Raw genomic sequence first — 26,289 nt, forward strand, 5'->3', positions numbered from 1 at the left:
AAGAAATAGATTTGTACATGTGGCATATTACTCAAACTTAATATTGAGTTGCTGATATATGTAAGGTAATATTTTATAATAGTTTTTTTAAGTTTGAACCTCGAAGTGTGATGAAGCGGCAATATTGTGGAAAATTATTATCATAGCCGAAGATAAATAATTCAAAATTTTACGAATATTAATAAGGTCTATCACCCGTGTTGTTCCCAGTTGGTGGGTCACGATTCAAGTTCAAGTATGTTTATTGAGATAAGCAATAAATACATCTCAAAGGGATAGAGCAGCTTAGGCTATTTCTACCCCCCTGGGTCACGATCCCCTTTGTTGGTTTTGAGTATTTGAAATAGGGCTTTTCATAAAAAAAGAAAAGCTGGGAAATATTTGTATTTGTAGTATCTGATAGGTATTAGATTATAATTAGGAGAATTAGAGTTAGATTATGTACGTTTTGGTAAGGAAAAAGTATATACATTTATACTTTTAATCTCAATTAGTATTAAGTTTTAGTCTTTAATATTTTTCCTGCCCGAAACGCTTTGCGTAATAGTGGCTTTAGGCATTGTATGTACTAGCTCTATCTGTAAATCTATCAATTTTTGTATAACCTCCTGTATGTATGTAATTTACCTGAATAAACATTTGAATTTTTTTAATTTTTTGAAAAATGTGACAGTCGATAGAGCTTCGGTTTCACACGAGGAGTCCACAATTCGAGTCTCCTACAGCCCAGGTGAATGGAAGGTAAGGAAGAAGTGTTTGAATCTTTAAGTTAAATGTAGACAGTTTACGAACTTCGAATCAGAATTTGGGGGGGGGGAGTATTTTAGTCTCTGCCAGACGTAAGAGTATTTAGTTCTAGTTGGTTTTGATGCACTGTTGGTATGTTTTTTTTTGTGCATTATAAATCTAGGATATTCCATTAATGCTAAGGACTGAATGGTGGAAATTAAGGATTGTATCTAAGATTTTGGGTAACAATGCTTACAGTACGATCAGTTTAATAAGCCGGCACTGAGGACATGGGGGTTTTGGCGGGCTCTGCTACGGGACGTGATGGTCGGGATTGGCTGGTGTGGCCTTTTTTTCTCTAGTTAAGTATCCATAATGTTTAAGTAGTTGAGCCAGTATTCTATTCTGGTTATAATTCTATGTATGTGTTACATTTGCTGGAAAAGCTGAAATCCAGAAACTTCAGCAAATGGAGCATGTATGTTAATGTTTTAGATCAAGTTAGTGTTAGTTTCCACCACCTTCAGGGTCTGAGGCATAGCATTAGCTTGCTCTGGTACATCTCGTCTCATGCCTCTATGGAGTCAGAGATATAGTGTAACGTAGGTGGTAGAATATTTTGATGTTACTTTAGGAATTAATAAATAGTGTAAACTTGAACTGGAGTTTACCTCCTTTCGCTCAGTTAGGCCATCATTCCCTAGAGAATAGACTTCTTATTTTCAATTGTGGGGACAAAATTCCCAGGGAGTCGGGCCTTGCCTAACTTTCGCAAAGAGGTATTCTCAGTTAGCATTCATTACACTTTTCATTTAAGAGCTCCATTCGTAACACTGAGCTGTATGGGTACTGTTTACATCGGTCGGGTCAGATCGTAGAGTTCTTAGTGATATCTTATTTCATAAATGGAAAATAATTCATACGATACATTCTTCAGTATATTGGTTAATGATTAATATTAACACTATTCATTATATAAATCGTAAATCTAATATAACACTAAGGTAATCATGATATGAAATGCATCAATAACGTTTACACCTTGTTTTTTTTAGTTCAAGAAATATGTAAAAGTAAATAATATAAAGGGTACAAAATAATTAATGTTGTCGTCTGATAAATGTTATGGTTATATCCTCGTCCATTCTCAGAGCACAAGCTACACGCTCGAATCTTTTTATATTTCTGACACTCAGGAGCTGTGTCCGGCAGCCTAGTGGGTTATCATGCCATTTCTCACTACAACACTGCATCACGTTCCGTGTAATTTATGGATTGATTCCAGTCAATAAAGTGTTTGGAACGTCATAGCTTTCTGGTACTCAAGATTTATTTCCTCATACGTTAAGCGGCTCATAATAAAGTATTTCGGTTATATTGTGTTGTGTACGGGTGAAGCTGCGCACTCTTACCAATTTTACTTGACACAACTTTCACTTTATTTAGATATTAGTACAACTGTTGGGAGGGGGGGGGGGAACGAATCCTCAATGAGCTTGTCCAGGACTTCATAGTCAAGGGCAAGGCATTGGCCATGTGGTCACTCATCCAGTTATTGGCCAAATCCAATTTTGTCTAACATAGAGACCAAGCGACACATCACATCTATTGTACATTCTGGACAAAATACAATAAATATATAATTTTAGTTCATTGCCATATGCTACATATTGTAAATATGTTAAAGTATACTTTACATAGACACAATTCAGTAAGTTACATGATGCTACATCGAGGTTTTCCTGCTCTTCGTCGTGAGCGTCTCGACTTCTGGCGGCCATACCGCGGGGCAGCAGCGTGCCCTCTCGCCCGCTGGTGCCGGATGTGTTCATCCTGGATGCTCCTGTGTCTAGTGTCAGCAATGATGAAGTGATGATCTGGGTTTATTGGTGCCGGAGTGTCACTGTATGTGATATCTCTACTTGGTGCTGCTGTGGTAAGCTTTTTCGGTAGAGAGAGGCTGTTGCTGGATGCGACTTGTGTCAACGTGTCGTTGATCGGGTGCTCTGGTTCATACACGTTTGTAGGATCACTAACACTTGTTTTGGGCTGACGAAATGGAAGGCCGTGAGAATTCTGCACACAAGAATCAGAGCTTGGATTGGTTGAGGATTGACTGGGGCATCGGGTCTCCTTCTCAACTCCGGCGGCGGAACGCGGTTCTTCCTTCACCGATAACCCCCCTTTAACCTCGCGCAGTGAAGCGGATTGGGTGACCTGCATTTTTGCTTGTGTTGCAGTCTTCTTCTGTCGGTTCTGCAAAGACAGGAAGGGTTTGAACTGCGTTATATCTTTTGTGTCTTCCTTGGTGCTATCGGTATCCTGAGACTCTAGCTCGTCCCCTCCGTGGAGTGAGAGTGTGAGGGAGTCGTCGGCCTCCAGGACCAGCACAGCCCTGTGGAACCCATGTGGGCCCTTATGGCTACCTGGCACGTGGAAGCTCTCCTTCAGCGTCGGCGGCTCCTTCTCTGCACACATTTTATCCTGCTTTTCTTTCACCTCCTTCACCACATTCTCCAGGCCGCTGATGGCTTCCTCTTCTGCATCGCGTGTCCCCTGCAGCGCCTCCCCGCGGTTTACCTATACAAATAAATAGTAAATATTTCATTCAATGCAGTTTCGTGAATGTTTCCCATGTTGTTAGCTAGTTATCCAAGATGCTGTCATAATTTAAAAAAGTAATTGATTCTAGTCAATAAAATGTACATATCTGCTGGGTAGACAGAGATACATAAACGTGTGCATGAAAAATAAGAAGTGACATGATTAAAATGTACAATGATCACAAATGTACAAAATTTAAAAGCATGAATTTTTAAAATCTGTAATATCGAAAACAAGAGGGCATAAATTCAACCTAAAAAAATAAAGGTACAAAAAAAGTGATGCTTAAATACTCTTTTTTTTAAACAATGGTAGTCAGATGGAATAATTTAAATTAGGATTTTAAACGAAAACCATCGTACGTTTCAAAACGTCAAATGACGAAGATTATAACGAAAACGGCACACCACGACAGGAGACATCGAAAAGCCAAGTACACGATGAAGGGAAAGTACCTCCCTATTACGAATAGGGAAAAAGACCTGGGGACGGACATAACACCAAATCTATCTCCGGATGCACATATAAATAGGGTAACGTCAGCTGCATACTCTAGACTAGCGACAGTCAGAACATCCTTCACGAAGGTAAATAAGGAGTCTTAGAGCAACACTGTGTGAGACAAGTTTTAGAGTATGCCGAGCCCCGTCGTCGAGCCCCACCTTAAAAAAAACCGGCAAGAAGCTCCAAAAGGTGAAGAAGTTTGCAACGAAACTCGTCCCAGAATTGCAAGGGATGGGGTGTGAGGAGACAGAAGGACCTAAACCTGACGACGCTAGAAAGAAGGAGAGAGGGGGGGGGGAGATACATTAGAGACGTATAAAATACTTAGTGGGAGTGACAGTGGAAAAAGAGGAAATGTTCACAATGAATGTCAGTAAAACATGATGGAAGCTTGAGAATTGGATGAGTCATAGAAATGTTAGAAAGGGTTTAAAAGTAGAGGCAAAATGGAGTGAACTAATGGAGCAGAGTGTAGAGGCAAATTCCATTCATGACTTTAAAAGTAGGTATGATAGGGGAAATAGGTCAGGAGTCATTGGATCAGATTACCGGATTACCGTTATAAAAATGAGGTCCAAGAGCTGTAAACTCAATCCTGCAGACACAAATACTAAATGCAAATAATAAATACACCTCACATACAAAACGTATTCACTTGCCGTTGAATTATTGTACGCTCTCCTAGGTGAGATATCTACCAAGACGGGACACTGTTGGTGGTGTACTGACCAGGTGGAGAATGTCCTTGTTGTGGTGGTTGAAGGCTCGGTGCTGCTGCTGGGCGTGGGTGAGGGCGGCCAGCACCCGGGCGTGGGCGTGCCGCAGCACCCTGCACGTCCACCTGTATACCTCCACCTGGCGCTCGTACTCTGCCACACGGCCGCACGCCAACCCGCACGCCTCCCCAGCGGTTGCTATCAGTTCCTCCTGTCATAAGACACGAGTTACAATGGTGTGATTTTATTAATTATTTCAGTATACTAGCCTTAATGTGCATGGAGTGATGGAGCAATAGTTCCTGAGCTGCGCCTTTCTCTCAGTTGTCTAATGCAGTCACTCCCAACCTTCCTGTCACTTGTCTATTTTAAAATTATTTATGATAATCGCTTCTATTATCTATCGAGTCTTGTCTATTCTAATTTCTCACTATCCTTATGTTACAGTTTTTCATGTACACAAAAACCTTCCTGTGAAATTGTTTCAAAATTTGTCCGTGCATTTTTAAAACTCCTTAAATTAATGATATTGACTGAATTTAAACCGAATTGACTGAATTTAAAGCCTTGTACCGAAAAACAAACATACAAAGCATTAAAGATAATTTTTTGGTGGACACCAATGCAGGTTCTATGTTTTGTTTTCTTTATAGCAGAATTAATAAGACCTTATTATATTTAATAATTTTATGAAGGTTTTCCTTAGTATCTCTATAATGCAACCCCCAATATGGTCCTACAAAATGTCTTCAAAATTAGTGTGTGTCTTAGTTAATGCCATAGACTGATTAAGCTATTCTGAAAATATTTTATAACAGATGAATGATAACAAGAAAAGAATTTTTAAAACGATCTCACATATCTTGGGAAAAATAATAATCATAAATAATAAACAGATAAAACTCATTGAAGATGATATACCGGTGCTATCTGCTGACTGCCACTGATAGCCTGAGCTCAACAGGAACAAACCAAGTATATAAGATTTCAGCAATACAAACCAATATAAATAACTATCTTACTGGCAACTATCCCAATTTAATGTCTTTTCACAACTAATTCGTCAGGTGTTACCTCTATAATACGCTTAATTAACCCCAAATCAGGGACAGGGGGATATATACACCGGTAGGTATACCCCCCCCCCTCAGTTAATCGATAAACATAGTGAGTTTACTTTAGGCCTAACTTGTGGTGGCCTAAATTCCTTCCCCCCCTCCCCTCAGCGGTTGATAGGCTTTAAGTCAAACCAAACCAAAGCAGGGGACGAATCTGAAATATCATCCCTAATGTGTAAAAAACAGCAGGTTCAGATCTGGTAGAATCAGCCATAGTAAACAATAAACCATTAGAACTCCAGCCTTCCATGATAATGAGAGAACTAGAGCAACCACAGTCCACAATGGTGGTGATCACTCCAACACTAATTATATGGTTCAATATTTAAAATAATCACATTATATACAATAATTGATATATTATATAATGTAAAGCTGCTTTTATATATAAAGCAGCTTTACTTATTATATAAGTTACTTATATATATATATAGTAGTATTACTATATATATAGCTACTATATATATATAACTAGCTATATATATATATATATATAGCAGCTTATATATATATATAAGCAGCTTTACTTATATGTAAGCAGCTTTATTCCAATCAATTGAATGAAATTTATTAATAAATGGTAGTAGTGCCATTTTAACTGGGAAAGATTATATAAAAATTACAGTACCTTAATTACACGAGTCACCATAACAGTATAGCTAAACAGAACATAATATACTGTTCCAATCAGTTCAGCTTCAGATTCCAAAAAACGGTACCAATAATATAATAATAAATTTGGTGGAGGTGATATATTCAACTCGTGATAAAAACTAGTTCCCGGTACGACTATTTGTTGACCTTCGTACGACACTATTGACGTAAATCATTTTCTTCTTGAGTGTCATTACTATCGAGTCTGGAGGTTTCTCCTTGAACTACACTCGATCGTAATCTCCGTGACTGGCGAAACCTGTACATCTTTCCTCAATAATGGCGGCTTTGTTTACATATATTAAACAGTTCATGAGCTATGAGTCACTACGAGGCTGTTTACAATAGTAATAACTTGGGTTGTGACGTTTCAAAGCTTGCAAACTGTTTTTTTAAATGTAAACAAAGTCGCCATGGTTGGTGAAAAATATAGCGGCTCGCAAAATTGACGTCATGTCCCGTTTTTTATTCGTGAGTCCTCGGTTAGGTTAGGTTCGGTCCGTTTAGTGACGTGGCACCTCACAACCCAGCCCATGAGTTTGTACTCAGGTAACTGGTTCGTTATTATCTTTGTAGTGGGTGACGTGCGTACATCGAATTGTCAAACAATGGTTCGGATAACTCACCCCATTGCGTTTTGTACGCCGTCTGAGGTCTGTTATGGGATAGGTTAGTGGGGGAGGTTATGTAGGGTTAGATTATTGCGTGGGGTTGTGTGAGTTGGTCGATGGAGGGGGATGGTCGCTACCCTACATGAGCAGCTTGCTGTGGGTTGATTGAAAGATGAAAATGTGCTGCCTGAATGCTTTACTGCAAAGCATGTTGTGTAAGGGCAAATGGTTTGAGATACTTTGAGTTCAGGTAAGTACTTCATACTCTCACGAATATCGGAAAACATTCTTGTTCTCTACCCAGAGTTTGCTAGTACAAGCTAGTTCAAGTTCAAGTACTTTTTCTTGAGACAATAAAATACATCTCAAAGGGATAGAGTAGCTTAGGCTATTTCTACCCCTCTGCAGGCTAGTAGGCTAGACTTGCATTTCATGTTTTCTCCTGATTCCACGTATGACTAACCATGCTATGAATGGGATCTTAGATGAACTCATAGCTAGCTCCTGCTCTATACACTAATCCCACATACATACATGTGCTGGTATCCTGTATACAGAACAGGATACCAGCACATTGCTCTACGTACCAAAGTTTAATTCAAAATAAGTGTGGTGTCATATGCTGGCCATTTTTGCTGCTGTCGAGTGGTAGGTATGTCATATTTATTTAACGTCATGGTAGCTGTGGTAGTTTGGATATCTAAGGGTGCCTGAAGTGCACTCGAATTGTGTAGTGGGATTTTACGTGTTTGCCATATCTGATATCTTTTGACCGTGATAATGATAAGTATAGTTGAATAATTTACACTTGGTGCACAGAGTTGGGCGTGGCATGTATTCGACTACATGGCACTACCAACCCGTGTTTCAAGCCAAGTCAGGTGGTGGATTATTTAGGAAATTAATTATTGCGGTATTTGTATCAGTTTCTCCTGTGTAATGGCAATTTACCTTGTGAATAATGAAATATATTATCAGTAGCTGTTTTGATTTCCTCATCTATGAGGAAATCTACTGTCTACAACATGTGTTTGACAATCCCTTGGCATAATCTGTCAGAGATCCGTCGTATTCCACTTTGCATCTTATATTTATGCACTGCCATTGACATTTATGGGGTGTTCTTTATGGTAGGTCAAGATACTGATGTTGAAAACAAACGCGACCATAGAAAATGGGTAATTTAGAAAACGTGGTGATGGTGCTGCCACCTATTGACAGATGGAGTTGTTGAGAGAGCGAGTGCTTACCTAGTTGTGCTCGCATAGTTGTTTCACCAGGGCACGAGATGTACTCACCTTATTGAGTACAATTATATTTATCTAGTTGTACTCACTTGCTGCGGTTGAACTTTGGCTCTCTGGTTCTGCCTCTCAACCGTAATCAACGGGTTTACAGGTTCCTGAGCCTACTGGGCTCTATCATATCTACGTTTGAAACTGTGTATGGAGTCAGCCTCCACCACATCACTTCCTAATGCATTCCATTTGTTAGTTACTCCAACACTGAACATTTGTTAATGACTCTGCGGCTCGTTTCGGTACTGAGTGTCCACCTGTGTCCCCTTGTTCGTGTATCACCCTTGATAAATAGTTTGTCTTTAATAATTCATTTTTAATTCATTTTTCGGGGACAGGCAGCCAGTATAAACATACGGTACATGTTAGGCTTATATCGAGGTCTTCCACAAGGGTCGAATTACTGACCAGGATGCAACCCCACAACAAGCTGACTCCTGGGTACCTATTCACTGCAAGGTGGACAGGGGCATTAGGTGATTGGAAACGCACGCAACCATTTCTGTCCCGCCCGGATTCGAACCAAGAATTCTGGAATGAGTCGAGAACGATCCCAACTGTCTTACCGGGATCCTTTAAATAGATATACGTTAGGCCTCGTTAGATACTAATTCTGCTAGAATTTACCTACTTAAAATTATCTTTTTTTTTTTGAGATATATACAAGAGTTGTTACGTTCTTGTACAGCCACTAGTACGCGTAGCGTTTCGGGCAAGACCTTAATCCTATGGTCCCTGGAATACGATCCCCTGCCGCGAAGAATCGTTGTTACAACCAAGTACACATTTTACTGTTGCGTTAAACAGAGGCTACAGTTAAGGAATTGCGCCCAGTAAATCCTCCCCGGCCAGGATACGAACCCATGACACAGCGCTCGCGGAACGCCAGGCGAGTGTCTTACCACTACACCACGGAGACTGCATGGTGTAGTCTATCTGTTAGATTAAGGACCTGCCCGAAACGCTGCGCGTACTATTGGCTTTACAAGATTGTAAATACTATGCTATGTATTCTCACAAACCCAATGTACCTTCTTGTATATAAATAAATAAATAATTAAATATTGAGGTCCCGCAAGGTGGAACTATTGACCCTCCCCAGGATGCAACCACCGCGACAGTTGCCTAACTACCGGGTACCTATTTATCGCTAGGTGAACAGGCGCATTAGATGATAGAAATAGTGCCCAACTATTTCTGGCCAGCCTGGAATTCCGACTCCGAGAATTTTGTAGGTGGTAATCATGTCTCCCCAAACTCTTCTGTCTTCTAGTGACGAGAGGTTTAATTCCAGTAGCCTTTCCTCATAACTCATACCTCTCAACTTCTGGGCTAGTCTTGTGCCGTATCTAAGTTTTCTCTAATTTCTTGTGTTTGACTAGATATAGACTCCACGATGGAGTTGCATAATCCAGGATTGATCTGACATATGTAGTATACAAGGTTCTGAATGACTTGTTGAACAAGTTTCTAAAGTCAGTTACTATGTTGGCCAATCTAGCATACGCCGCTGATGAAATATTTTGATGTGGGCTTCAGAAACAGGTTCGGTGTGATAGCAATTTCAAGATCTTTTTCTGTACTTGATTCTTATATTAGTTCATCTCCCAATTGGTACTTTGTGCCCAGCCTCCTGTTCTTTACACATATTTTCATTACTTTACACTTACTTGAGTTAAACTCTAGTAGCCATTTGTTGGACCATTTCTTCAGGTCGTCTTGCAATCTCTTGCTATCTTCCAGTCTTAATCCTTCTCATAACTTTTGCATCATCAGCAAACATTGAGAAGAAGGAGTCTATACCTTTAGGGAGATCGATTATGTATATCAGAAACAGGATAGGTCCTGGTACAGAACCCTTTAGGACTCCGATGGTGGCTCCACGCCATTCTGAGGTCTCCCCTCGTCCCATAGTAACTCTGTTTTCTGTTGCTTATCCACTGTAGCACCTTACCTGTCATTCCTGCTTGTTCCCCAACTTATACACCAGCCTCTTATGGGTACTGTGTCTTATGGGGTACTGTGTCAAAGGCTTTTTGACAGTCCGAGAAAATGCAATCCGCCCACCCTTCTCTTTCTTGCCTAATTTGTGTCGCCTTTTCATAAAATTCAATTAAACCTGTGCGGCATTATTTACCATCTCTGAAATGGGGAGTAGAAATAGCCTAAGCTATTCTATCCCTTTGAGATGTATTGTTTTTCTTGTCTCAATAAACATACTTGAACTTGAACCATCCCTGAACCCGTCTTGTTGGCGTGTTACAAACTCCCTGTCTATCTTATTCTATTCAACTCAATATCTTGTCTTTCTATCCTCAGGTGCAGTTAGATTAAGTTAACTTACCGCGACCACTACACCAGTATCAGGCGATGTTCTCCCTCTCATACACCTCATATTTCCAGGCCTGAGTTCATTCCCCCGATGATCCAAGTTAAATAAATACACATGAGATCAAATGTTCTTATGTTTCCTGTACATGTAACACATATGGTGTGGAATGCACACATTTGTAGTAAATGTGTGGAGTGTTACACAGGTGTGGGGGATACCTGGAGGCGGCGCATCTTGTCCTGGAGAGGGCGGAGGTCGTGCCGGACGCAGGAGGGCGCCGCCACGCAGCAGCACGTGTCGCACCACAGCACCAGCCTGCGGGGAGGGGAGCACAGCACACGTCACTCAACACGCAACCTCTGTCTTGGGTAAACTTACCTGCACACACACGCACACTCACTCACACACACACACACACACACACACACACACACACACACACACACACACACACACACACACACACACACACACACACACACACACTGTGTGTTAGAGAGAAATATATGTAGTAGACTTAATAGAGGAAAAAATGAATTGGCTATAAAGGTGGAATCTAAGAGCTAATAGTTCGATTCTGCAGGCACAAATAGTAAATACACACAGTAAAAAAAAATGAACGAAACCCTGGGAATAATCAAGCATAGTTCAAGGAACTTCAACCTTCAAGGAAAACAAAGTAGTCGTTCAACTGTTTAAGTCTCTGGTGCGCCCCCACCTGGAGTATTGCATCCAGGCATGGAGACCTCGTCTTCAGAAAGACACAGCTGCTCTGGAGAAGGTGCAACACCGGTCAACAAAAATCATACCAGAGCCAAATCATCTCTCGTATCAGGAACGGTTGAGGGCCACAGGACTAACAACATTGCAGACCAGGCATGACAGGGCGGATCTCATTGAAACATTCAAAATACTGAACAATTTGGACGATGTCAATCCGGACAGTTTCTTAAAAAAATCAGATGTAACACGAACAAGGAGCAACGGGTTCAAGCTCAACAAGCCACAATGTAGGACAGAAAACAGGAGATGTTTTTTCACCCACAGGGTTGTAAACCCGTGGAACCGCCTACCCGCCAAAGCCGTAAACACCAAAACTCTTCTGGGTTTTAAAATACAGATTGAAAAGATTAGGGCAAATGGGGGACCTCTGACAAGCCACCAGCTTCCTGTCCTCGTCGAAGCCATTAGTATTAGTAGCCCTGATGATGCTAGTATTAGTGGTCCCCTCAGGTAAATTCAGGTAAAATACACCCAAATACAAATACACCGGGCAGCGTTCATGAGGACAGACAGCGTTCATGAGGACAGACAGCAATCATGAGGACGCCACGCACAATTACACACTTACACGTACATAAACACGAACAATTTAAAATTAACACACTGTTATACTTATACATGTACAACGACATTAATACAATACTATACATATACACAAACACTAGTACACTGTTACACCCATACATGTACACAAACATTAACACACCACTATACTTACACTGATGATGGAGAGCGGTGCGTTTCGAACACTGAAAGTGAGTGAAGCACTGTTCGAGAAAAGATTTGCCGTAATCAGTTGTGAGATATGTGTAAAGTGTTTTTAATCGATAAACAGAAGAGTTGCAGCTACCGGTCAGTGATGTATACTAAGTGTACTTAGTATACACTTAGTATACAGTGTATACTAAGCTGGCCTCAGCATGAAGCATTGTATGTAAAGTAGGGGAAACTGGGTTCGTTTGTCATGTGTGTGTGTGTTTACCAGGTTTGGAGAGGAAGGAGTAGGGGGGGGTGTATGTGAGTGCGGAGGTGTGTATGGGGGAAGCAGAGAGGTGAATGAAAAAAGGGGTGGTAATAGTGTGCGTGTATAGGTGGAAAATACGTATGTTTGGAGGGGGAGAGGATATGTTTTGGAGAAGGGGACGTTTGAGAGACGGGAGGTGTGTGTGTGTGGAGGGGTGAACTGTGTATAGAGGGGAGAAACGGAGGTATATGTATGTTGGAGGTGTGTGTGTGTGTGTGTGTGTGCTAGTGTGTGGGCGAGGATTCTACTTAAGTTCCAGCTGTTGCACTCTAACATATTAATGCTGTATACTCCTCTAACGCATTCCACTGCTCACAACTCTCACACTGAACATTCCACTGCTCACAACCCCCTCACAATGAACATTCCACTGCTCACAATCCTCACACTGAACATTCCACTGCTCACAACCACTCACACTGAACATTCCACTGCTCACAACCACTCACACTGAACATTCCACTGCTCACAACCCCTCACACTGAACATTCCACTGCTCACAACCCCTCACACTGAACATTCCACTGCTCACAACCCCTCACACTGAACATTCCACTGCTCACAACCCCTCACACTGAACATTCCACTGCTCACAACCCCTCACACTGAACATTCCACTGCTCACAACCTTCACACTGAACATTCCACTGCTCACAACCACTCACACTGAACATTCCACTGCTCACAACCACTCACACTGAACATTCCACTGCTCACAACCTTCACACTGAACATTCCACTGCTCACATGACATTGACCGAGTAGCGACTATTGGAAAGTCTCCCAAACACCATACGGGTGTGTAGTAACATAACAGAAGTCGGGTAGAAATAGCCTAAGCTACTGTATCTTTTGGGAATGTATGTTATCATCTCAATAATCTTACTTGAACTTGAACTATACGATGCTAGATGTGTTGACACACACTCCAAAGGTTATTAAGGGTCGGAAAATGTGTACGTGGCTCATTTGTAAATATAAACAATGTAAAACTAACATTTTAAGTTGCACTTAAGTTACTGTACGAAGTTAGCTATTAAATTACTTAAGTAATGTGAGAGTACTGGCAGTTGAGAGAGAGCTTCAAGTCATCTTATTTGTGTGGTGAGTTACACAGACATGTAACCTGCTCTGATAAGATAGCCAGCGAGGCCTTTGTGCCATTTATATCTGATGGCTGCGTCGCTAGATGCCATCTTTGTTCCCTCCCAGCCAAGCAACAGGACATGTGACACCAACTCAAGAATTAATTGTCAGTTGAAGTATGCTAACCTTGTTGTGGAGACCAGTATCCTAGTGTTACTGCTGACCTTGTGGTAGAGACCAGTACCCCATAGTTACTGTCAGATTTACTTTGAAAACCAATACGACGCAACTGCAAATTCCAAGTTTTGTACCCAGTGCGCACTTCTCGTCGTAGCCTGAGCACTTGTCTGGCCTCAGACAGACTATGCTTAAATATAGAGGTCGCGAATAATTATTCTGATGACAATTTTAGATTGAAATAATTATTTAATTAACAGTATTGGTAATGCTCAATAACAATAACTCTGAATCCTGCAAGCAGTGAAAACGTTTGTTTTTAAACCTTTGTAAATTGTTGTAACTCAATTAAAAGTTTATGAAGGAGCAGAGCAGGGATGCTTACTTAATCAAGTTGTATTTTAACGACATTTCAATTATTATTACTTCTGGCATATCAGTGAGAAAACTTCGATCTGTTAGTGTGATTGTGTAATAATTCTATGCTAAAAGTTGCTAATACACGAACACTCTTTGCATTGTTTCTTTATAAAAAGTTTGTGATTTAAATTGTGCATTAAAACACCAGGGCAAAACAAATCAGACGTTTGTGTGATGTAAATATATTGAATACAAATGTGCAGGGAGAGTACAAAATGGAATGAAGAACAAAATGTTCACAGGAACAACAATGTTCCAAATAAAAGACATATTACGTCAGAAATGGTTAACGAGACCCACAAGTTGGTGCACTTAAGTGAACAAGCAGAAAAGGCAAGAAGTTTGCACTCCTGGCACCGATCTTTACTTAGTTTGGTCCAAAGACTCGGGATAGCCTATCAGTCTTTAAAAATGGATATTGTCCCAGCCGTTCGGCCAGCTCCTAACGGCATCTATGCTTCATGGCTGAAGTACCTTCGACAGGAAATTGATTTTAGTTCATAAAACATCGTGAGTGATCCAAACGACATTGAGTGGGCGTCTCTTTGTCTTGTAGTGGCCAGGCCTGAGTAGACTGGAACTCTGAAACACTTTACAACCCGCCTCTCCTATAACACAACTTTCCTAAAACATGGAAGGACACTCGGTTGGTAATATAGCAAAACAATTATATATATATATATATATATATATATATATATATATATATATATATATATATATATATATATATATATATAGACTCACCTGGGGAGGGCGAGCATACACCAAGACTCACCTGGGGAGGGCGAGCATACACAAGACTCACCTGGGGAGGGCGAACATACACAAGACTCACCTGGGGAGGGCGAACATACACAAGACTCACCTGGGGAGGGCGAGCATACACCAAGACTCACCTGGGGAGGGCGAGCATACACCAAGACTCACCTGGGGAGGGCGAGCATACACAAGACTCACCTGGGGAGGGCGAACATACACAAGACTCACCTGGGGAGGGCGAACATACACAAGACTCACCTGGGGAGGGCGAGCATACACCAAGACTCACCTGGGGAGGGCGAGCATACACCAAGACTCACCTGGGGAGGGCGAGCATACACAAGACTCACCTGGGGAGGGCGAACATACACAACATACACAAGACTCACCTGTGGAGGGCGAACATACACAAGACTCACCTGGGGAGGGCGAGCATACACCAAGACTCACCTGGGAAGGGCGAGCATACACCAAGACTCACCTGGGGAGGGCGAGCATACACAAGACTCACCTGGGGAGGGCGAGCATACCCCAAGACTCACCTGGGGAGGGCGAGCATACACCAAGACTCACCTGGGGAGGGCGAGCATACACAAGACTCACCTGGGGAGGGCGAGCATACACAAAGACTCACCTGGGGAGGGCGAGCATACACAAAAGACTCACCTGGGGAGGGCGAGCATACACAAAGACTCACCTGGGGAGGGCGAGCATACACCAAGACTCACCTGGGGAGGGCGAGCATACACCAAGACTCACCTGGGGAGGGGTGAGCATACACCAAGACTCACCTGGGGAGGGCGAGCATACCCCAAGACTCACCTGGGGAGGGAGTGGGTGCGCAGTAGCCCCCTGAGGTAGAAGTTGGTCTGGAGAGCGAGAGGGTCGAGGACGAGTGTGTCTGAGCGGCAGAGAGGACACTTCACCCAGCAGGAGAGCCCGGACTCCTCAGGATCATTGAGGGAAGACCTGGAGCCCGTCAGGCGTGCCAGTGTCGAGGTGGGCGTGGTGGGCGTGCCGGACACGGGGGCGTGTTTGAGAGCAGCTTGGTGGAGGAGGCCCACGCAGGAGACGCAGACGCTGTGATGACACGACAGGAACTTGGGGAGGTGGTCCTCGGCGTCCCACGTGTCCAGGCAGATGGGGCAGTGTGTTGGCGGGGCCTCTCCCGCGGGGGCGCCCAGCTGGGAAGGGAAGGGGAAAGCACCTAGCCATTACCACTATATGCCCAGCTGGGAGAGACAAAACTGTTGTGGCTGGGAGACAATAATGTAGTGGTGGGGACACAACACTAAGATAGTGAGGACTAATTATGGTCTGTCCATCTTTCATAACATTATGTTTGTCCTAGCAGGTGCCTAACATTATGTCTGTCCTAGCAGGTGCCCAACATTATGTCTGTCCTAGCAGATGCCCAACATTGTCTGTCCTAGCAGGTGCCCAACACTATGTCTGTCCTAGCAGGTGCCCAACATTATGTCTGTCCTAGCAGATGCCCAACATTGTCTGTCCTAGCAGGTGCCCAACACTATGTCTGTCCTAGCAGGTGCCCAACATTATGTCTATCCTAGCAGGTGCCCAACATTATGTCTATCCTAGCAGGTGCCCAACATTATGTCTATCCTAGCAGGTGCCCAACATAATGTCTGTCCTAGCAGGTGCCCAACATAATGTCTGTCCTAGCAGGCGCCTAGCATCATGTCTGTCCTAGCAAGAATCATTCACCAGCCACTGTGGAGAGATGGCACCCCTCCCTAAGACCCCTCGTAGTGTGGTGCTGAGCAAGGTGCCGCGAGGTACACTGCAGTTAGGTTACGTACACTGAGACTATACAGTGTAGATCATATTGTGTCTACGCCACATCACATCATCTTCAAGTTTACACGCTCTCAAGGTGGCGCGGCCTGGAGGACCTCTGTTGATGTAGTTGTTGTGACTATAGTTAATGGTGGTGGTTAAGGTCAAGGGGTTACATCAAATACGCTGCTGTAACTTTTAAGAAACGTAGATGTGTCTCCGAGAGAGAGAGAGAGAGAGAGAGACAATGTCGCCACAATACTGCCTCATGGGTAGTGGTGGGAACGGATATATCATAACACTAACGTTTCGTACTTACACCAGCGTCACACAGCGTCACAGACCAGCATATCACCCACCGAAGCACAAGTCTATCAAAGCAACACAGCTCCCCACAGCAACTCCAGCACATACCAACACTTCATCTCACCTTGCTCGCCATCGTCGTTTATGTCAAGTTAAGGTCACCCTTCCTGGTGCGCCGTGTTCGCATGCTCTGGGCTGTGGCGTTCAGTGTGGCTGGGGCGGGGGTTTCATGTTCCGCTCCCGCCTACAGCAGTGTTCCACTCCACCTTAGGAAGAGATGCACGGGGTCAGTCGCAGTATAAAAGTGTCCTGACTAACGCAGCAACACTGACTATATACATACACACACTTGTGAACGCGAATACACCTCCTAGAGCCCACACGACTCTCTACTTCGTCGCTCTCACCTCCAAACTGAATGGTAATCTTGCCTATCTGGGAGAGTTGGTCTGCTGGGACTCCGATATTGATAAGATTACGGCTTCGCTCCGTGTTGATAAGAGACGTCTTTAGCCATAGCCATGGCTGTCTTCAGCCATAGCTAGGGCTGTCTTCAGCCATAGCCAGAGCCGTCTTCAGCCATAGCCAGGGGCGCCATCGGCCATAGCCAGTCTTTCATCCAATCTGCCCTCCTACAAAGAACGTCGCATTTCGAGCGTATGCGTTACATAAGGCCAAAAAAATTTGTACTAGAAAATGGAAGCGACTGGCGAAAGTGACGTATCGTCCCGTTCTCTGTTTTGGGTCCTCTAGTAGGTTAGGAGATGATACTTTAAATTTACCGTTTTCTTGATGATGGGAAACCGTAGGAGGACGGGCTGCTTCATCAACCGTATTCAGGGCGTCTTCAGCCGTATCCAGGACCGTCTTCAGTCATATCCAAAATTAATTATTGTGAATTAAATGATAATAATTTATGGAGCTACGACATTTAAAGTGGGCGTGTACGGTGCCTGTTGGTGGAGCTGAATGCGTGTCAAAAAGGATAACACAGGAGTTGGTCATCCTCGCATTGAAGGCGAGAAACTTTTAGAAAACGGACATTTCGAGGGATGTCTGGCCCGGTGACTTTCCTATACCTGATTTACCTGAGGGGCCACTAACACTGGTGACCTCGACGAGGACAGGAAGCCGGCGGCTTGTCGAGGTCCCCATATGTTGACTTCCAGTTGGACTTTAAAATTTAACAGAGTTTTGGCACTTATGGCTCCGGCGGGTAGGCAGTTCAATGGGTTTATAACCCCGTATGTGAAAAATACATCCCCCTGTTCTTAGTCCTACATTATGGTTTATTGAGCTTGAAACCGTTGCTCCTAGTTAGTGTTACATCCGACCTTTTGAAGAAATTGTCCGGATCAACACCTTCCAACATCTGAGTGGCTCAAACAAGGAGCAACGGTTTCAAGCTCAGCAGACCACAATGAAGGACTGAGAATAAATGTTTTTTCATCCACAGGGTTTATTAATCCTTGGAACCGCCTACCCGCAGGTAACTGCTAAAACCTGTGCTGAATTTCAAAATATACCTGAAAAAGATCATCAAGGCAAATGGGGGGGACCTTCGACAAGCCGCCGGCTTCCTTGTCTTCGTCGAGACCACTAGGGTTAGTGAGTGGCACTCAGGTAAATTGTTCAGTAATTTAAAGGTTTCAATTGAGGTCCGCCCTGTCATGCCTGGTTTGTAGTGTTGTTAGCTCTTTAATTCAAATTATGCTATTATTTTCTTAAATGAGTATTTATTTACATGAACAATTAACTGTGAAGGTGGTCATATAATATCGTTGTACCCTGTAACTCAATTTTAAGTGAAAATTTAAAACACTGAGCTTTTTATACTGAGGTTCTTTTTCTGAGCAGGTGAGTAGCATATCGCCATTGTATTTTTCAACATTAAAGAGCATTTACTAGTCTTCCAACCATTTGTATACAAGTTCATACAGATCGCTTTGTAGGTTCTCAATATCATTTTCGCTTCCTATTGTACCATAGATTTTGAGTGTTATCTGCAAATTTGATGATGTAGATTGTAATATTCTCACCTATGCCATGGATGTATATGAGAAAAAGGATTGATCCCAAGATGGAACCTTGCTGTACCCCACTCACCACATTTCTCCAGTCAGATAGTTTCCATTGAGGACAACCCTTTGTTTTCTTTGTTTTAACCTGTGTTGAATCCATTTTAGTATGTTACCATTTATTCCATGTACTCGTAATTTCATTGCTAGACTTTCATGTGGTTCCTTATCAAAAATCTTTAGAAAAGTCAATGTATACTATGTCTACTACAAGTCCTTTGTCTAAATAGTTGGTTACCGACTGCGTAAATGTGAGCAGGTTGGTAAGGCATGATTTATTTTTAACAAAACCCAGCTCATAGGATTTTCTCCGTGAGCTTGCAGATATGTGAGGTTAGGCTATCGGTCGATACTTTTCAGGTGGTCAGTAGGCTACTGTGGTGATCGTAATAACTCTCCAGAGGTTGATAGGCCTTTAGTCCAACACCAAGCCGATCACCACATAACACAATTGCTGTCACCACCACATATACCAGTGGCGGCAGCGATGTGGGTGCGGATGTGATGGTGATGCCACAGGTGCGGGTGTGAGTGATGTCACAGGCATGGGCGTGATGGTAATGACGCAGGTGTGGGTGTAATTGCGATGTCACTAGTGACGATATGATGGTGACATTACAGGTGCGGGTGTGACGGTGATGTCACAGGCGTGGGCGTGATGGAGATGTCACTGGTGCAAACATAGTGGTAATGTTACTGGTATGGGTGTGCGACTTACCTACCGGTATTTGCCTATCAGTGACAACGGAGGCTGTGAGATAGATTAATCTAGCACTTTACGCCCCGCCTACTAGCCGTGTTGTATCTGTTGCGTTATAATTTAATTATTTTTATGTTCGAATTCTTTGTCGAATTTGGTCTTAGAGTGGATGGAGGTGGCCTCCTCAACTTCTCCTTTCTGTACATCCTATTTGTTGGCCACCAGTACAGGGTAAGAGTATTTCCTTGTATTTCTTCGACCCACTTGCATTACCAGCTTCCAGCTCTTTCTTATCGTTCTACTTTCTCACACTTTATAGTCTGTCGTTGTCCACCGTGTCAATTCCCCTCGATATCTTGTATGTTACGATCATGTCCAACTTGTTTCTTCTCTCCTCCAGGGTTGTGAGGTCTAATTTCCTTAACCTATCCTCATAGCTTAGTCCTTTTAACTCTGGTACTAATCTTGTTGCTAACCTTTGTACATTATCAATTTTAGTTCTATGCTTCACAAGATGCGGATTCCAGCCCGGTGCTGCATATTCCAACTTTGGTTTTAACAAAGTCTGTGCAGATTTTCTTGTTCCTAAAGGAAACCTAAACCAGGTTTAGGTTTCTAAAGGGGATTTTATTGTTTGCAAGTGTCTCATATGCTACTGATGTTACCTTGTTTATGTGTGCCTCTGGTGCTAGTGTTGGAATTATATACACTCCCAACTCCTTTTCTCTCTCTGACTCCTGTAGTTGCCTTCGATCGGTATGGTGTAACTACCTTCTGGTAGTGACACACGTGCGGGTGTGGTGGTGACATCGCTGGTGTGGGTGTGGTGGTGATGTCGCTGGTGTGGGCGTGGTGGTGATGTCGCTGGTGTGGGCGTAGTGATGACGTCGCAGGTGCGGGCTTAGTGATGATGTCGCAGGTGCGGGCGTAGTGGTGACGTCGCAGGTGCGGGCGTAGTGATGACGTCGCAGGTGCGGGCGTAGGAGATGATGTCGCTGGTGCGGGCGTAGTGATGACGTCGCAGGTGTGGGCGTGGGCGTAGAGATGATGTCGCTGGTGCGGGCGTAGTGATGACGTCACAAGGTGCGGGCTTAGTGATGACGTCGCTGGTAAGAGTGTGTGGTCATGGTGAGGTCACTAATAGGAACTGGTGGGTGAGGCAGAGTGACGTGACGGGTAGTAGCCTAAGAGCGGGGAAGCTGGGTACATTCTTCCCGAAAAGAAGCATTCCATACACACGGGGGTGTAACGTGACTACTGGCAGTGTGGTCAGCATTATCCATGTAACCATAGATGTCTTTTAGGGTCAATTAAAGGTCAATTCTCACAGGTGAGATCTGGTAGTATATACAGGCTGAGATGAAACCGGTTTTCCATTACTCAAGCATCAGCGAGGCTTCGGAAACTGAATATTGTTGTTTTTAAATTGGAAATTGCTCATCGGAATATCTTTGAATGTTTTATACTGCTTATTAGTTGCATTTTAAATAAAAAATCGTAGATAATGACAATTCATTTGCAGCTATTCCGTTGTGCGGGAAAATGCTTGAATGGTTATTTCTTGCCATGAAAATGGGATGTTAACACAATTGAATATTGTTCTGATATGTGTATATTCGCTTTGGTAATAGTATCTATTTTCATAATTGTTTCCATCAGTGGGGTTGGCCTAGGACTAGTTAGGTCATGCAACACCTACTCTTATTCATCCAGTGAAAAACGAAAACAAATGCGATAATAGCCAAGAATACCTGCAGTGAGTATAAGAAAATACAAAACATTGGAGCAATTACAATTAACATAATGAATAATTTGATTACAAAATGTAAGAACAATTAATAAACAATATGATTCTAACGTGTTGAAACATCTTAGCAATTACATTGCAAGAATCAAACAAGTTCAATCTCAGATAAAGCAATAGGTTTGCAGTCTAAATTTAATCAACAGTTTGAGGCTTGTAAATGAAGATTCACAGATCATATAAAAGAAAGTAATGAAAAGTCGACTATAATTTTCATAAATAATATTCCCACTTGCACCATCAGATCGATAACTATTACTTACTATTGCTAAAATCATATTTCAACAAATATTTTGTTTAATTGCTATTAGAATATACACTAAATAATATTAATTTCACCTAATTGATTCATCGTTGAATACCATTTACTTTTGCAATGGAAGTATGAAGACTAATAAATAAACAGACATTAGTTCAATGTCTCATTATGTTAAATGTTAATTGCATTTGATCTTCGCCCAAGGGTAGTAGGAGTTAACCCTACGGTGCTCCCTCTAGTGTGTTTATGTTGTAAGGTTAGGGAAGGGAACTATCAGAGAAAACGCCTAGCCATTACAACTATGTAGCACTTGGAAGGGATCAAGATAAGGACTTGGATGAGACGAGGGGGGAAAGGAATGGTGTCCAAGCACTTGGACAGTCGGGGATTGAACGCCGACCTGCATGAAGTGAGACACGTCGCTCTACCGTCCAGCCCAAGTGGTTGGGGACCCTGGAGGGTGCGGGAAGGCCACGGTCGCCAAGGTCAGCCACAGGATGAGCTGCGCGCCACCTGGCCAACCATCCTCGCATGTTTCTTCACACTTCGCTCGTCTCTCGCCAGTTAACGAGAAACCTAACACCCTTTGTTTGTAGTGTTTTTTCTTTATATGGCTTTTTTTCTTTACTTATTTTTCCAGCTTGGCGTATACAATAATTGGAATGGCAACCCAGGGCAGATTACCTTCAATAGTACTAAAGCGCCGACAAGTTAGGCTGTTATCATTAGGCTGTTATTTTGTTCCTCCTTGAATCTTCTTTGTCTCTTTACATACGTTCACTGTTTAATTGTTTTATTATGTATCTAGCTTCAGATACAAGTACGTTGCGGTTATGTTTAGAGATGAGTGCAATCAGGGATGACATTATCACAATTAATGTATCAGTTTGCTTACGTATATTCATTTGAGTATAAGGAGTATGGCAAACAATTATATCTGCAGAGTGGAGGCCAAGTTGTGTATATCTGTGTCAGACTCACTCACACACCTTATGACGTCTTATTGTGAGTCACTGCAAATTAATACGCATGGAACTACTTCCAGTATTTACTGACTGACAACTCCTTCGTCGACACTCATTCACTGACGCAGGCATTCACTCGTACGCATGCTCTGATACGTCAACACTTATCGATGCTAAGTATTCATTTTTACATTGACACACTCATACGCTGCAGCTTATATGCACGCATTCATTCATACATTGACATTCATACACTGACACATGAGAGACGTTAGAAAGAATTTTTTCAGTGTCAGAGTAGTAGACAAATGGAATGCATTAAGAAGTGATGTGGTGGAGGCTGACTCTATACACAGCTTTAAGTGTAGATATGATAGAGCCCAGTAGGCTCAGGAACCTGTACATTAGTTGATCGACCATTGAGAGGCGGGACCAAAGAGCCAGAGCTCAACCCCGCAAGCACAACTAGGTTAGTACATGCAGGCATTTACCCACACATCGAAACTCGCAGGCATTTTATCACGGCAATGTCTATCATAAAGAAATAATTGCAATGTATACAGCAGTAATAACAAATTTAAATCAACAGTTGCAAGAAAAAAACAGAAATATATTATATATTATTTTATTATTTTTATAGCTATAATTATAGAATATATTATCGATGTTTATGTGTTGTCAAAATTTCGAGTTCAGTTGCTTGGGATTAGCCTCATTAAACTTTGTAGGGTGACTGGTGGGTTTTAGGGGACTGTCACAGGCAGCTCGGGGTCGGCCCCATTTTTCTCCTAAAAGAAAAGTCGGCTCCCATAGAGATCCTCCATAAAGTCAGTGGGGATGAAATGTTGTCCATAGAGTTTCAACATCTGTACATACATTCAAATGCATGTTCAGACAAGGCCTTGTAAAGCAGCGACAGCCCTAATCTATGTAAGGGCTTCATAGGCTAGAGAGGAGGTCATGTGTAACTAGGTAACCCATCCTCCTATTTAGATAGTATTTTTTGAAACTATGTGCACCATAGTACAAATATTAACGTACTAAGCAATTAGATATTAGAATTTGATACTTTATAGTCCGAAAAAATGAAGCTAAAAAACAAACTTAAATATTCCTAGGCCTAATATAGTATACATATGTACTATATTCAGCCAATTTTGACACACATGAAACATGTGGGGTATGGGAGTGTTATAGGCCAGTCAAGGTAGACTCCAATGTCACATTTTAAGAAATTCGGCAATTAACCAAACCCCTTTCCCCACCGCACTAATACACTGATAGTGGGATACGATTTTCATGAAAACTTAAAATTGGTTGTGCTGTCCGTAGATTTAGTAGTTTCAGTACTGCATTTTATAATTTTTCTGAGAGAGAGAGAGAGAGAGAGAGAGAGAGAGAGAGAGAGAGAGAGAGAGAGAGAGAGAGAGAGGGGGGGGGGGTGGAATGGAATGAAGGAAAAGGAGAAGAGGGATGCTTGAAGATACAGTAGGGAGTAAGTACAGTAAGTAGAGAGAGAGGTGGAAGGTTGAGATCGGGAAGAGTAGATATATTGGGAAGAAAGGTGAACAGGTGGTAGAGTACTCTGTGCACAGAGTACTCCCACAAACTCCCAGGTACCTATTTACTGCTAGGTAACAAGGGCATCAGGGTGAAAGAAACCCTGCCCATTTTGTTTTCTCGCCGCCGCCGGGAATCGAACCCGGACCACAGGATTACGTGTGCAGCGTGCTATCCACTCAGCCACAGGCGCCCCATATGTGTGTGTGTATCAATCACTGTGTACAGAGTACTGTATGTGTATCAATCACTGTGCACAGAGTACTGTATGTGTATCAATCACTGTGCACAGAGTACTGTATGTGTATCAATCACTGTGCGTGCTGTACTATGTACTGTGCGTGCACCAGTACTGTGCGTGCACCAGTCATTGTACACAAAGTACTGTACGTGCACAGGCCACTGCACAAAGTACTGTGCACAGCATACTGAATGTGCAGCAGTCACTGTGTACAGAGTAATTAATGTAAGGAAATACCCATACTCTGTACGGGTAGTCAACAATTGCTGTAAGTGGAATGCACTGAAAGAAAGAAGTCCCCCAACTCCTTCCACAACTTTAAGGCCAGATTCGTAAAATAGTTAAATTTTGGTGCAACAGGCACGAGTTAGTAGGCGGTATTGAGGATATTTTCCTAGTACACTGGCGCCAGGTATACAGGAATCGAGTGAACATCCACGGCACTAAGCAAGGCAAAACGAATGAAGTGATTTCAACCGCAACTAACAGCTGAGCCATCGAGGCTCTCCGCTTGAAGGCGCGGTAGTGGACTAGGAACATAATGCCTCCAGGGCCGTCCACGTGGCAGGCTGTCAAGTTCACTGTAGTTACAAAATTCATCATATCCTACGAATACTTTCAGGGCCGTCCACAAGGCGGACTGTAAAGTTCTCTGTGGTTACAAAACTCATCATATTCTAGGAATAGCTTCTCTCTCAATCGAGGAGATTCTCTTAACGTTCGTTCATTACTTAAGTTTTAGTTCGGAGCTAGTGCATGAGGCTAGTTTTTTTTTTTTTTTTTTTTTTTGTACCCTCTGTAACCCGTCATCCAGACTGGGACGGGCAGCAAGCAGCAGTACCGCGCTCTGTATCTTTGTGCATAATGCTAATAATACTCACCCAGAATTGCCCAATTACCAGAGAGGTTCACTAAAACAAATATATATATATTTTGCGATCCTTTTTTTTTTACACTAAGAAATATCAAAGAAATGAACCATAGAATAAATATATACATTTTTTAAATTTAGAATCATGATACAGTCTGTTCAGAAAATGTGATAAGTGCTATCTGTGAAATTATTTTATTATATGTCATAATATCACAGATGTTTGAGATGATAAACATATATTTAAGTAAATAAATAAATAAAGTACGTTTATTACAACCAGATAACCAATATGGACTGTTGCAGATAGATAACAGTCCACATTGATTATAAATGTATTTATAAATATGAATAACACACACGTTATAAATCTATATAAATAAAAATGTAAATATTCATTTTGTTCAAAATCGCTAATCTCCGAAAGTTCTTCGCCGATTGCTTTGAAATTTTGACACAACGTTCCATTCGAATACGCACGTGTTGTTATATACCTTACTATATTAGATGTTACGTCTCTGACAGGTAAAAACTAGTTTTTTTGGGGGAAAATAGTTTTTTATGTGAGTTTTCATGTGAAGGAAATCTCAGAAACCTCTTTACCGATCGATTTGAAAATTTGACACACCTTTGCATTCGAATATGCACCTGTTTTTATATACTATATAGATGTCAAACCTGTGATAGGTAAAACCATGTTGTTGTTTTTTTAACTGTGTTTTTAATGTGAGGGAATGGTGGGGAGGACGAGGGGACGGTGGAAGGGGGGGGGGGGTAATGGTGGGGAGGACGAGGGGACGGGGGAAAGGGAAGGGTGGGGAGGACGGAGGGGAGTGTTGCTGTGGCTCAGCATGGGGCAGGCGTTGCTGAGTCACAGCAAGGCATGGCCG

The 26,289-nt window shown here is 42.4% G+C and overlaps 2 protein-coding genes across 4 annotated transcripts in view; one reads left to right on the top strand and one right to left on the bottom strand.

The window, feature by feature from the left end:
* Positions 1-26,289, top strand: part of E(Pc) (Enhancer of Polycomb) — a 112,939-nt gene that overhangs the window by 14,085 nt on the left and 72,565 nt on the right. The window lies entirely within an intron of this gene.
* On the bottom strand, positions 1,655-17,338 carry LOC123770304 (uncharacterized). Of its 3 annotated transcripts, none has more exons than XM_045762029.2 (6): positions 17,289-17,338; positions 17,046-17,187; positions 15,641-16,002; positions 10,785-10,881; positions 4,567-4,764; positions 1,655-3,309 (listed from the first exon to the last, which is right to left on the bottom strand). In XM_045762029.2, exons 2-6 carry the CDS (start codon positions 17,055-17,057, stop codon positions 2,446-2,448), a joined length of 1,533 nt encoding a protein of 510 aa, XP_045617985.1. In that variant the 5' UTR covers positions 17,058-17,187; positions 17,289-17,338; the 3' UTR covers positions 1,655-2,445. The 3 variants fall into 3 exon arrangements, with proteins under 3 accessions (XP_045617985.1, XP_045617983.1, XP_045617984.1); XM_045762027.2 differs by having other exon boundaries at positions 17,271-17,338; XM_045762028.2 differs by having other exon boundaries at positions 17,265-17,337.

Source organism: Procambarus clarkii, chromosome 42, assembly GCF_040958095.1.
Source record: "Procambarus clarkii isolate CNS0578487 chromosome 42, FALCON_Pclarkii_2.0, whole genome shotgun sequence".
Taxonomy (NCBI): domain Eukaryota; kingdom Metazoa; phylum Arthropoda; class Malacostraca; order Decapoda; family Cambaridae; genus Procambarus; species Procambarus clarkii.